Source organism: Falco punctatus, assembly GCF_963210335.1.
Source record: "Falco punctatus genome assembly, chromosome: 13".
Taxonomy (NCBI): domain Eukaryota; kingdom Metazoa; phylum Chordata; class Aves; order Falconiformes; family Falconidae; genus Falco; species Falco punctatus.
The window spans coordinates 29,418,719-29,431,650 of NC_137593.1; the positions used below are offsets into that span (position 1 = coordinate 29,418,719).

Below are 12,932 nucleotides of genomic sequence, written 5' to 3' on the forward strand. Positions count from 1 at the left end.
TTTGCTGCAGTGCAACTCAATTTTCTTTTCACATAATGGGACACCTAAAGTCGAGAAAACTTTAAAGTAGTAAATGGTTTTTATAATACAATTTAAGTTCACATCTTCTCTTAAAAAAAACCAACAAAAAACAAAAAAACAAAACAACATACCAACAAAAAACACAAAGGTCCACGAATAAAATGGCTGCCATTTTACCTTTCCCCACCCAATACCGCATTCCTACATAGCATCAAAAAGGGCAACTCCCCAAACACAAAATAACAGGTCTAAAAAAAATATACAGTAGAATTAAACAGTACACAAATTGCAAAGCTTCAATTACTTTTTTTTAAAACCCTATAATAACTTCGAATTTTAAATAGTGAATTACTAACTTTCTCTTCTGAGGTCAGACTAAAATAAGTCCTAAGGCAGCTTATTTGCCATATTTAGGAGAGTCAAACCGGAGCAATGACAAACATCTGGCTATGATTCTTTCTGGAATTTTGATTATTTCTTCCCAGTCAGGGAAGAAAAACACAAGCTAACTAATACTTGATTCCTTCAGCATAGCGCTTAATAGGATTCAGAAGCAGCCTGTCCCCCTACTTCCCACATATTTAAGCTGTTAATACTTTTACAACACAGAGGGGAAAAAGCAGTTGAAGAGAGAGCGAGGGGAGAGGCAGGAGAGCAGCTCATGCCAGAGCCTGGCTCTGCCAAAGAGGTGGCAGCAGGCTGCCTGGTCCTGCCGGAGAATCTGTAACGCCACTAACACTGGCGACGCGCTCAGGGTTTGCCATGGCCTGCAGTAAGGATGGCCTCTCTGAAAAATCAGAGTAAATGTTTTTCAGTGCCCACTACATGCTCTCCATTTTTAACAGATGTGTATTTCTTACTTAAAACTGCTCAATAACAGCATTTTAAGCTACATAATTTCAGCTTGAGCCCCAACAAAGTTCTTACAGGTACTAACACTACCATAAGAAGTTACAGATAAGCAGCATTTTCCAGTATGCATGAACCAAAAACACTCTCCAAACTGCAGGAAGTCACGACACACGTACAAGCTGTCAGATTGCTTCTTCGGCTGTCCCGAAATCCCTCCTGCGCTCCTAGCCCAGCTCCTGATTTCAGGACCCTTGACTACAGTGACTCATGGTCACAGGCTCTAACGGCTGGTCGGGAACAATGAGCACCTGAAGAGGTGCCATTTTCATGACACCTTTTCAATTACAGATGCCTGCAAACTGCACAGAAACCAGAACAACTAAACGTAGTTACTCTATTCTATTCTAAGCATAAGGATCTAAAGTAATTTTGCAATTTTAATAACTCAATTTGTAAATTTAAATAAACCAAGGAAGAGTCATAAAGGTTGCCAGCAAAGACAGTATCAATATTGGACTGAGTAATCATCAATTAACTGTTTTCAACTTAGGACAGATTAAGTCACTTAAATTTTGTAGTAATATAATAGTAAGTGTTACAGGATACATCAGTAAAGTCCAAAATAGACATGAGCAGGGAGAGGACAATACCTAATAAGTAAATACAGGGAGGAGGGGAGAAAGCATAATCTTTTTTTGACTAGCCTTTTCTGACAAACAGCAGTGGAGTCAAGCACTTCCCTCCCAGGCAGCCCACCAGTGTTAGAGGGAGAGGGACACACTGCAAAGTGACACAGGGATGAGGAACATGCTCTGTCTTTCACGTCCTTGGTAAGAAAATGAGAACAGATACAGCAACCTTCAAGAAAGCGAGTCATGCACACGGGAACAGGTCTGGTAGAAATACAGAAAACAGGAAAAATCCCAACAAAACGAAGCATTTTCCTAAGGCCCAGCTTCACACTCCAAGGCACCAGAACATCTGCACTCGCCTAACCCACAAAGCCTTAAACAATACTTCAGAGTATGGTGAGACGGCAAGACAAAACTGAAATCCCAGCACAAGAAACACAAGTTAGCTCAAATATAAGGCAAATGCAAACCAACAAAGCTAACTCGTACTATTAACGCGTGCATAATACCAAGACTTATGTTTTATTGAGACACAAGTTACTTCATATTTTTTTTAAAAAAACACAAAACTCATAGACTTGTGTACTCAAAGCAACCCAACAAACAATAGCATGAAAGAAAATATTCTAGTTTTAAGTTTTTGCACTGAGTAGAGCAGGCAGGCAGACCCACCTGGTTTTGCTGAGCACTAACTGTGCTATTATTTTATGACGGCTATAACAGTTCTACATAATTCATTCTCCTGTAGGTAAAAATAGATAAAAGTTCAACTATAACATAACACCTAAGTATTTCACACTCTTAAATTATATTTTATGTTCAAACAGAAGGAGAAGAGGAAGTACACACAACTGAAGAAGTGTCAAGTTCTCCCCAGACAGAGTCTGATAAACCTGAAGCACAAGAATCTAAACTTCTCTTTCTGGGGCACTTTCTCAGAGCATAGAGCATAATTCATGTAAGAAAGTAAGCACACCTTTCCTACATAAGAAACAACATACGGACCAAATATTAAACATCACATTATGGCAGCAATTCCATTAAACGTCTTACAAGCTAGTGCAAAGAGAAAACGGGGTCAGAGAGGCAGACCTTACAGTCTGCTTGCCTACAGACCCCCAAAAAAGTATTGCATCGGAGAAAGCAGCTGGAGGATGCGACAAGTCTGACCCCTTTCTTGTTGACTAAACCATGATTTCACTTACTGGGATTTTAAGACAGCACCAGACTCTCACCTACTCAGTATCACTCTTCTTCCAACTACGTAATGCAAAAAGACCCCTTGTTTCCTCTAACCCAGGCACTCATGCTGTACTCCATGTCTTTGACAGCCCATACATTTGTTGCTGTAACACACTCCACTTCCAACTCTACCACAAATGAACGCAAAAGCTTTCAGTAAGTGTAAATCAAAACTTCCTATACCCTAAATTCCTATAGCTTAAGTTATCCTTTCTTGCAGCACATTTTATTGTCTTCCATAACCAGCACCAGACAAGCACAATTTCTCCAAATGGTCTTTTTGGCAAATTAAACCCAGCCTAGGCCCTTCCACTTAACAGTCTGCAATATTTTTACGCCGATCAAAGGCCTCCATGCTTAACCTCTTAAGAAAAACAGGAAAGCTGGCAGAACTTCTATTGTAAAACCCTGATTACTTTTAAGTGTGCCCACGGTTTGAATTAAATTGAATTTTCCGATCATTCAGCTAGTAGTCTGCAAAACCACCCATTTGGACAGACTTAGCTTGGAGGGAATAGGACAGATACTCCGTGATATGGCACATGCAAGATTTGAACTGACTGAACAAGCTGCCTATAAAAAGGGAAACCCCACATCTCATTAAAATAATTAATATTCCAGCCTAGCTTTGGATGGATATGTTTCATTCTCTTTTCTGTTTTGGGAGGAAAAGGAGAAACCATAAACACCCAATTTTCAATTTTTTCAATCCTAGAAAACATTTGAGCATTACTCTATTCCCTAACACTCAAAACAGATTCCCTGGAGAAGAGCTCTGCCCCAGCATACTTTAAAGAACAGCTCACTCTTACTGATTAACACGATTCATAGTTAGAAAGGAAACTTACAGTACAAATGGTGAGAGCGGGCAGAGACAGTGGATTTTAGACTAAAGGCAGTGGAATGTCACCATAATGACCTTTTAACACACTGTTCTAAATACTACAATAACATGAAGGAAAGGCTGTCCTTTCCTATTGTGTTCTTGTCCCATCTGTTATGCCACTTTGTCAGTCCTTTTCTTGCTCTTTGGCAAATTAAAAAACTCAAGTGATGGGGAAGAGCTATCAAATGGGAGTATCCATCAACACCTGCTGGGAGATAAGAAAGTGTTTTAAATGCATCTTGGAGAAAGGAGGGGATAACAAGGAAAAGCTGCATGGATTATATCATCATTGCAGCAACTCCGTTTATCCCATACAGTTAAAATTGCTGACGCGGCTCATTTTAGACAGCATCAGAAGCAAGGCAGTAAACAGGGCTCCTGCATCAGCTTCTCTACCACGCTGCACGGAGAAGACCCCTCTCCAGAAGCTGACCACTGTGCCTAGTCAGTCTCTTCCACCAACACACCACTTTTCTCAGTAAAAGGGTATTTACCATAGTTCCTAACAGAAAGAAGGGAAAATTATCTGAATAGAGGAAAAAAAAAAAAAACCAAACACTTTTGCCATAAGTGACATCTCCAGAAGACAGTGCCAACAGCACCTGAGAAAGGCCTCAGTGTCCCACTACACTGTAGAATTATTACTGACCTGAATCAATACACACAAGCCCTACGAAACACATAATGACACCACCACCTCATTTCCACACCCAGTGGAAAAAAAAATAATGCAAAAGCAAAGAGGAGTGGGCAAGCAGCACTACAATCAGAGCCTCAATCCCTCTAGGACAGCTGCTTAATCACTAATTTCTCCCATTGTGTTTTAAAAAAACCCAAGAACATCTGTGCTAGCCCACACCTATTCAGTAAATGTGGCTGACTCTTCCTAATTCTCTCCCACAATCCCCAAGTGAAAAATTTCAATTTTCCATCACAAACAGCAGTCAGCAGTTACTGCTATCCCAGCAGTCCACCGAACTTAGGAGGCAGAGGGTTACAATTTAATACCTCATCCCTGTTTGCTATCATTTGCTACCTCTTTAGACAAAAATGAAAGGCAATGTAGGCAGTGTATTGGCATTAGCAACATCAGAGTTGCTGACTATGGACCGTTTTGTGCTCGATGCTCTGCAGATGAACAAAGGATGACCCCTTCTCACCGCTTACAACACCAGGCAAAAGTTTCCAAGTTGTTCAATTCCGAATGACCTTGTAAAGAAGAATAGTATGATATTAACTATGGCCTCAGCATGCTAGATGCCCAAATTCAGGTGTTTCTGTGGATGTCCAAACCCAAGAGAGCTTTCCAGGTAAAAAGAGAAAACTAAGATAGCTCCTAATTAAGGGAACCTCTATTGTGATGGGAAAAAAACCACCCACAATGGTACTGCATTGTGGCCCACTTAGGGGATGGAGCCAAGTACCTTCTTGCAGGAGACTACAGACAGGGCCCTGAAGGACCTTGAAAGTGGAGGTAAGCAACCTACATTTGAAGCTACAAAGAGAGGGAGCCAGTGAAGTGAAACAAAAAATGGTCAGGCAATAGCAGCTGCTAGGAACAACTGAGTGGGTTGATACTCACTGCAACATGCAAAACGGGTACATGCAGAGCAGGACTAGAGAGGCTGAAGCCAACAAGGTGATTGCAACAACAAAGGTGTGAAATGAGGTGGTCCTGGGATGGGATCAGTTTTAGCTGTTTAGTTAAATAGTACCACCCTAGAGATTGCAAGCACACCTGCACAGGGTGGCCTGCTAAAGGAAGTGAAGGAATCAGAGGTGAATATAAACCACATTATTGGTCAGACAGGGGAGACTGGAGTATGACTCACAGCAGCCAAAAAACTAGCGTGAGGAATTTACATTTTATACATGCGAAGCTTGATGTTGACACATAAATATGAAAACGGAGTTTCACCAGGCAAAGGCTGATTTTATTTAGAGCTGAGAGACAATCCAGAGTTTAGACATCGTGAAGAACAAACCATTGAATGTAAATTCAGCTGTGGCAAGACTTAACAACAAAGTCCTATAGGGCAAGACAAGGGGTTAAGGACGGAACTAAACTGGACCTGCAATGGAAGCCAGAGAGCAATGAAGATAACTGGGAGGATCTATAGCCCAGACTGTTCCAGCACATGAAGGAGAACCGGGTCAAGACAGTTTCAAAAAACGAGGTATTGTGGAAGTAGTGAACCATACCGAGCACAGGCAAGAACTAAGGGGAACCAAGGGAGGGTGCTCAGAGGTTAGAGAACAGCAGAGATGCTAGCGCAGAGCTCCAGGACAGGACCGCAGGGCCACCTGAGCATCAGCAAGTCTGAAGGCTGAAAAGGTTCCTGAGGCAAGTGTAGACAAGGCATTTTCCTTCAGCAGTAGATCAAAGACAATAAAATAGGCTTTGACTGTGTCAGAAAGAGCCAGATAAGAGTTATAAAGATGAAGTGGGTAAGATTACTGAGGAAACTGGAAGATTTGCATGAGAAGAGCAGGCAGAGTTGGTACAGATAGGACAAGGAAGAGAAGGAAAACATCTATGCTTTAGGCTATACAGGAGATTTCTAGTCATTAACTTCATGTAATAAAGCAGAGACTAGGAGTTAGAAATTCTGTCTTGATTTTAACAGTTTACAGTAGACTTGCATCAATTTTGAAAATTATAGAGTTGGGGCAGTTGCTTAGCGCTTTTTCTTCTTTTTTAAAATCAAATCACAAAAGCACCAATGTCTACACCAACTTGAAAAAACAAACAAAAAAAAAATCACACATCAAAAGAATCAAAGTCACCAGATGTGGGTTGTATGCAGTAAATGAGGGGTGGATGGGTTTGCTGTACCCTCTGTGTCCTCAGGTGGGAGGATACAGGCACAGCCTCACATTGAACCAAAAAAAGAATTTTACAAAATTAGATTTCATGTTTGAGTGTTGAACAGCTGGACAGCAATCTATAGAAGACATCCCCAAAAGCCACTATTTCTTCAAAGCTCCATATCTTTTTTACTCTACTTGGAAAAACCTGTTTACGTCTATGCAACAAACTAAGGCTACAAGTGCTAATTTAAAAAGTCAGTCTGATACTAATGCAGAATATCTGATAGCTGAATATCTTCACCAGAACAGGTCTGTTTTGTAACAACAGATCTTTAGCCAAGCTAAAACTAAAATCTGAGGTTAATGCTGAGAATGAAACAAGAATCTGAAGAACAAAAATATTTTATTGTTTAAAAACAGAACCACCCCAATATGAGCACAGTTTGTATTTCTTAAGGCTGATTTCCCCAATAGCACAGCAAGCAGAGTTTTAATAGAAATTTTCAGAAACATCACTACTCCTCTGGTGCCTTCCTCCCAAAGTGAGGCAACAAGCAAAAACTTTAAACAGGAGCTAGTTCAGTTGAAGAGGAGTGAAGAAGCCATTAAAATAATTAATAAAAAATAGTAACTAAAAGAAAGCTCCTCTGCTGTCCCAGCTGCCAAATCAACAAAGCTGCAAGTGGCTCAGGAAGCAAGAACACTTTGGCAGAAGACAGTTGGTGTTCCCCCAAAGCAAATAACAGTTAAAGCTGCTTGTTACAGTATGTGCTTGTATTTAAAGGCTGTTAAAAACACAAAACATCTGTTATACTTAAAAGATTTTAAAACAGCAAGATGTGCTACTTATTTAACTACTTCTAAGTAGGTAAAATCCCTACAGGAATCTTTATTCAAATATCGCCTCTGTACAGTAGCACATCCTATGAGCTTTACATTATTGGAGGCTAAGTGTACTCGATACCAGGTTTAAACCTCTCTTACCTCAATGTCAAGTACTTCCACCGTGTTGTCCAACATCTTTATTTTGATCGGTAGGTCCCGCTCGTGCATTTTGGCAGGAGATGATGCCACTGCAGTAGAGAGGTTCTGTCCCGGCTCCAAGGTACTCACTCCCGCATTTTTCTGGACACCCAAACGAGAGCCAGGAGTCTGCAAGACTCTGTACGTTCCTTCTATCTCTCCCATCTTTCAGCACTGAGCAGGGTCTAAAGAAACCTGGAAGAAAATAGAAGGTTACCGCCTGAAAGTTTTCCACTGACACCCCATATGAAAATAATACCCACTAAAGCACAATCACACACCAAGTCCTTATTCAATGCTCTTCCTCCCGCTATTAAAACCAATGAAAAAGTTGATGAAACTCAGGTCAAAAATCCAGCTACTGGGAAGAAAAATAAGTGGAGGAAAAAAACCCCACCCTAAAAAACACAACTATCCCAAAACATGGTTAGGAAATGGGATACTCAAACCTGTGCCCTCTACCCACTATCATATTGACATTTTAATTTCCAATTAATTTTTCTGCCAATTTAGCTCCCTAACCAAGGACACCACAAGCAGCACGAGTGCTGCTGACAGCACAAGAAAAGCCGCAGGCAGCGAAGGGTCAGGTAGGACTCTGCCTCTCACTGGTACCTAGCCATCCTGTTGACTTTGCTACAACATCGGACCACACCCCAAGATAACAGGAACAATTAACTTTCTTCATCCCCCAAAATGACGACTCATGCAAAACTGTAACTATGCCAACCAATGCTGGCTGCTCAGAGCCTTCATAATGCAGATTTCTGCAGCAGATAACAGTTCTTCACCTTATTAGCAAACCCACACTGTACCCAGATTAAGTCAGTGGACAAAAATCTCAATTACAGAAATCTACACTAGTTCAAGTAGGCTGACTCTTGTATCTTGATCCTTACTTTCATGGTTCAGTGGCAGTTGTTGAAAAGCAAATGTTTTAATTTGACACAGGGGAAAAAGACTTGCATGCCTCCCCAGCTCTCCACGCCACAGGAACAGTGGCAATATTTGCACAGGGATTGCAGCAGGGTCGACATGAATGTGAGGCACGTGTGCTCAGGATGCAATGTGCCCAACAAAGCCACTGGCATAAAGTATTTGGCAACAGCGTGCAAGGCACTCAGCAGAAATACATGCAGAAACATACAGGCTCCTCAGTGCTTCTGGTTGCATTTCCCAAATATCACACTCCATCTGAACCACCAAAAGTACGGGGATACTGATGCTGGGGCAGCCTTTGCATGGCCACCACACTACAAAAAATTCAATGAAGTGTTAGATTACTGTTTCATAATAAACGTGTTTTGTCTAAAAAGGAGTGAGGCAGATCATGAAAACATTCCTTTGTCCCTCTACGCTTTGAGTAGGCAGGCAGTCCGCACTGTGAATCTAAGTGGAGCCAACCACACATGTAGTCAAAAATTGGGGGGGGGGGGGGCAGGGTAGGTATTAATCTTTGTACCCACTGAGACTGGTCAAACATCTTCCTGGCTTGCAGAACAGTGGATTTCAGCTTTATGGGTTTTTTTCTTTTTATACTTGCAGACACCTGTACAGATAAACTTGTCACAGGAGAGGAGGCAGCTGCCTCCTTCCTAATTACACTACAAGGTTTGTTTGGCTTAGGTGTCTCTCAGAGCCCTTGTGAGTGCTGCAAAGCCATGATGGAGCTCAAGACCACTGCAGAGACACCTCCAGTTTCCCAACTGACAACACACACAGCGAGAAAGTGTGAGAAGGATGATCACAACCTTAGAAGTGTGTGTACGCTGCCCAGTGCCTAACCTACCAGTTTTAAGGTGACAAATTAGCAGAAATTTTCTTTCTTAGACTGTTTTGCGCACATCTTTTCACTGAACTTCCCAGTTTGCGTGGCCATGCAGCAAAGGAGAAAAACTTTTAAGTTTTAAAATCACTGCAACAGCAAAAATCAGCAGGGCCAGCTGCCCAGGTTACACCTCTAACTGCTAATCTGAAGAGAAACCATAGCTCTGTGTCATCTATACCGCCTTGATACTGTGTCCTTGTAACTTAACCACATGGTAAAATTTTGCTACTACCATTCAGATGCAACTGAAGCTGCTCAGAATCAGTTACACTTTTCACAAGGCTATTTATTACACAGCTGCTCTTACAATTAGTACTCCATGAACACACTCATCCCATTCTGAATAAAGAGCTACTAGAAGGGACAGACGCTGCAGTTACTCAAAAGGAAAAAGACATGAGCAGTGACAGCCAAGGTAGCACAGGGAGCAGCCTCATGGCAGAGAGGCTTTGGCAGCCTCGCCTCTAGCAGAAGCCAGCGAGTTCCCAAAGGCAAGGCAGGCAGGCCAGCCAACTCCAGGCTAAACGAGGAGATCTTGGGTATTTCTACTAGCTTTAGATACCAGCAAGGAGAGACCAAAGTCACATCAAACAGAAACTGCAGATGTCAAAGTCCTTCCTCACAGGTCTAAACAGGAAGAGTGAACCCAGGGGGGCTAAGGACGCTTTCCTAAAAATACTTACCACTAGACTAGTCTCCAGCCAGCATATACTGATATTTTAAAGGTCTAACAAGCACCTAGGCAGAAAACACAACATGCAGAAGCAAGCCACATTTCCCTAGAAAAGCAGGGCCCTGCCCGCTGTACTGCAGTTGAAAGCATTTCTCCACGCCACATCCAATTCCTCTCCGGTGCACGCTATTAAAGCCATTACAATTACTAAAAATTCCCAAATAGCCTGACCTGCTCCGATTGCCTCAAAAAACAGAAGTGTGAGAAGTACTAACCAAGCCAATCACTATTTCCAGTTTCACCACCAATTATAGAAACGTATCATGTTTTATGTAAGCTGACTATAAATGACATTTTTTAACAAAAACAGTTGTGCCATGATTGAGGAAGTATTTCAGTTAAAGGGGCTGACTAAATGGAACATGCAGGAAAACGAAAGAGTGAAGCCTGACAGGCTGCAAGCACCAGGAAGAGAGGCTCTGCGGGCAAAGCAGAGAAAGTGTCCAACAGCACCGAAAGCCTCCCACGCCAGGCAAGCTGAACAAGGTCTCATTTACCCTCTCATCAACGCAAAACTACAATGCAATGTTACCACAATATTAGCAGTTCTAAGGAAAAAATCTTCTTCCTTGCATTCACCCACCCAAAACTTCTTTGCACTAAGTGTTTATCCTGATAATTTCCTATAAATCGGGACCAGGCACCAAAGCTTAACGAGCTTCCTGAAGAACAGTAACAGAACGACCATCGCTCTCAGCCCCAATTGATGGAGCAAATGGTACAAAAATTTACAAACTTTGAGTAGCTATGTACTTTTTATTGCCTTTTTGAAATAACTTCGAAACCACAATGAATTTTATCTTCTACTTGGATGCAATAAACTTATTTTTCAGAAGCAAACCAGTAGTTTTCAGCTAGCAGCAAACCTGGAAAGGCAGCTTCCACCTGAGGGTATGCCCGCTCAAGATACCACGGGCTTTCAAAGGAACTCCTCCGACTACAGTGTCTGTTGGTCAGTCACAAAGTCACCACGATGCTCCATCCCCTGCCTGTGCAGAAGGCTGGTCTGAAGTAACACCAGTCTCCCAGCTCCCCGGTGTGAGCAGGTTGATCCGTGCCTCCCATAGGAAGGGATCCCCACCACCTGCACTCAGTGGGAGCCTGCACAGAGCAGCGAGGGAGCGGTCTCAGCAGGAGCTCTCAAATCAGGTCCCTTCAGTCCACCAGAAGCAAACTTTACTCTTATTTTTTCACCAGGCAGTAACACCCCATTAGCATCACTACAGCAAAATGGCACCAACCGACACATCAGGAATCCCACAACTACAACGAAGGGGGATGAAGCGACGATAAGCGTCCAGCCGCAGCCAGAGCCGCCCCCCGCGGGCCCCCGCTCCCCTTACAAACGCCGACCCCGCCGGCAGCACAAGGTGGGGCTCGGGGCTCCCTGCCGCTTGCCTGGATGGAGGATGAAGGACCGCAGCGGATGAGCGCGGCTTCAGGAGCGCTTTACCTGCCAGCAGGGAGCGAGGGCGATGCAGCAGCAGCCCCGCGCAGCCTCGGCGAGCTCCGGGCGTCCCTCGCAGGGGCAGGGGCCGGGCCGGCCGCAAGTGCCCAGACGCTCCCCGCCCGAGAAGGCAGCCGCCCGGCCAGGCCCTCGGCAGCGCGCCGAGCAGGAGCTCCGCAGCCCCCCGCCAGCCACAGCCCGCCGCGTCCTCAGGGCGGCAAGAGCGGGGACCGCGCCCCCCCCAGGGGCGCGGGGAGGGCCCCTGCCCCGGCCGGGCTCCTACGCGAAAGCCTCCGCCCGGGGCCGCAGCGCCCGACAGCGGCCGCGGGCGGCGGAAGCGCCAGACGCGCAGGCGGGCCGAGCCGCGCCGGGCCCCGCCGCGCCGCCGGGCCTGGGTCACCGCCGGCCGGCAGCCCCGCTCCAAGGCCCGCCCGGGGGCTGGGGACCCCCCTCAGCGCCCGGCCTGCAGGGCCGGCTGTCAGGGCGGCCCGGAGCCGCGGGCCCCGCCGCGCCTCACCTCACCTCACCGCCGAGGGCCACCGCGCCGCGCGCCGCCGCACGAGCCCCGGCCCCGCGCCGCCACCGCCCCGCCCCGCGCCGCCATTGGCTGTCCGGGGCTGGGGGGCGGGGACTCGGGGGCCGGCAGCGGGGCCGCGGCGGACTCCCCGTTCCTGGGGGAGCGCGGGGGTCTTGGGCCCGCCGGGAGCGACCGGCCCCTTCGCCCGAACATACCGTCCCCGGTCCCGCGCCGCCCGCAGGGCTGCCGTGGCCCGCTCCTCCCTGCGGCACCGGCCGGGCAGCTCCGACGGACTTTCGGGGTTATTAAAAATTAAAGGTGTTGTTTTTTTTTTTTTTTTTTTTTTTTTTTTTTAAAAAAAGTCAACCCCCGGCACATTTTTCCAGCATGAACAGGGCGCTCGGGGTTGGAAGCTTCAAAGGAATATTTACGTCAAATCCCTCGCTGGCCGAGCTGAAGGGCAGGTAGCTCACAGAGCGGCTGTCCGTTGCCCCCACCCCAGCACAGGAACACAAGATCCCCCAGCCGCACGCTCGGGGCACCCCGAGCCAGAGGCACGCTGGGCCGGGGGCTAATGGGGGGGGGGGGGGGGGCTAACCCCATTTGCAGGGGAGAACGCTGCTGGGGAAGGTACCATTCCATTAACCTGCCACTGAGATGCAGGCAACAAATCTCACATTTTGCTTTGAATAACAAACATTTCAGGTCTTCGTTCAGTTAAGTCTCTCTGGTACCTACAGACAACTGGTAGGAAGAGTCAGGGCACTACGGGATGGGAGAGGGGGCACGGAGGCTCCACCCGCACGCTGAGATCCAGCACGGAGGCTAAAGGTGCTGCCAATGGCCAAACAGGCTGAAGACCACCCAAACATCCCCAACCAGTAAGCCTGTCCCTCAGTAACACAAAGAGCCAAACACTGTAGGAACTTCAGCCTGCGAG

The 12,932-nt window shown here is 45.7% G+C and overlaps 1 protein-coding gene across 7 annotated transcripts in view; it reads right to left on the minus strand.

Annotated features, from left to right (window-relative positions):
* Positions 1-12,315, minus strand: part of FARP2 (FERM, ARH/RhoGEF and pleckstrin domain protein 2) — an 81,514-nt gene extending 69,199 nt beyond the window's left edge. For 2 of the 7 annotated variants that reach the window (XM_080410382.1, XM_080410383.1), the window contains exons 1-2: positions 11,482-12,310; positions 7,429-7,662 (exon numbers count right to left, since the gene is read on the minus strand). In XM_080410382.1, coding sequence (XP_080266508.1) covers positions 7,429-7,632 — 204 coding nt within the window. In that variant the 5' untranslated portion in view covers positions 7,633-7,662; positions 11,482-12,310. Of the gene's footprint in view, positions 1-7,428; positions 7,663-11,481 lie in introns of all 7 variants that reach the window. The other 5 variants (XM_080410384.1, XM_080410380.1, XM_080410381.1 and 2 more) reach the window with 5 other exon arrangements.
* Between the last annotated feature and the right edge of the window lie 617 nt (positions 12,316-12,932).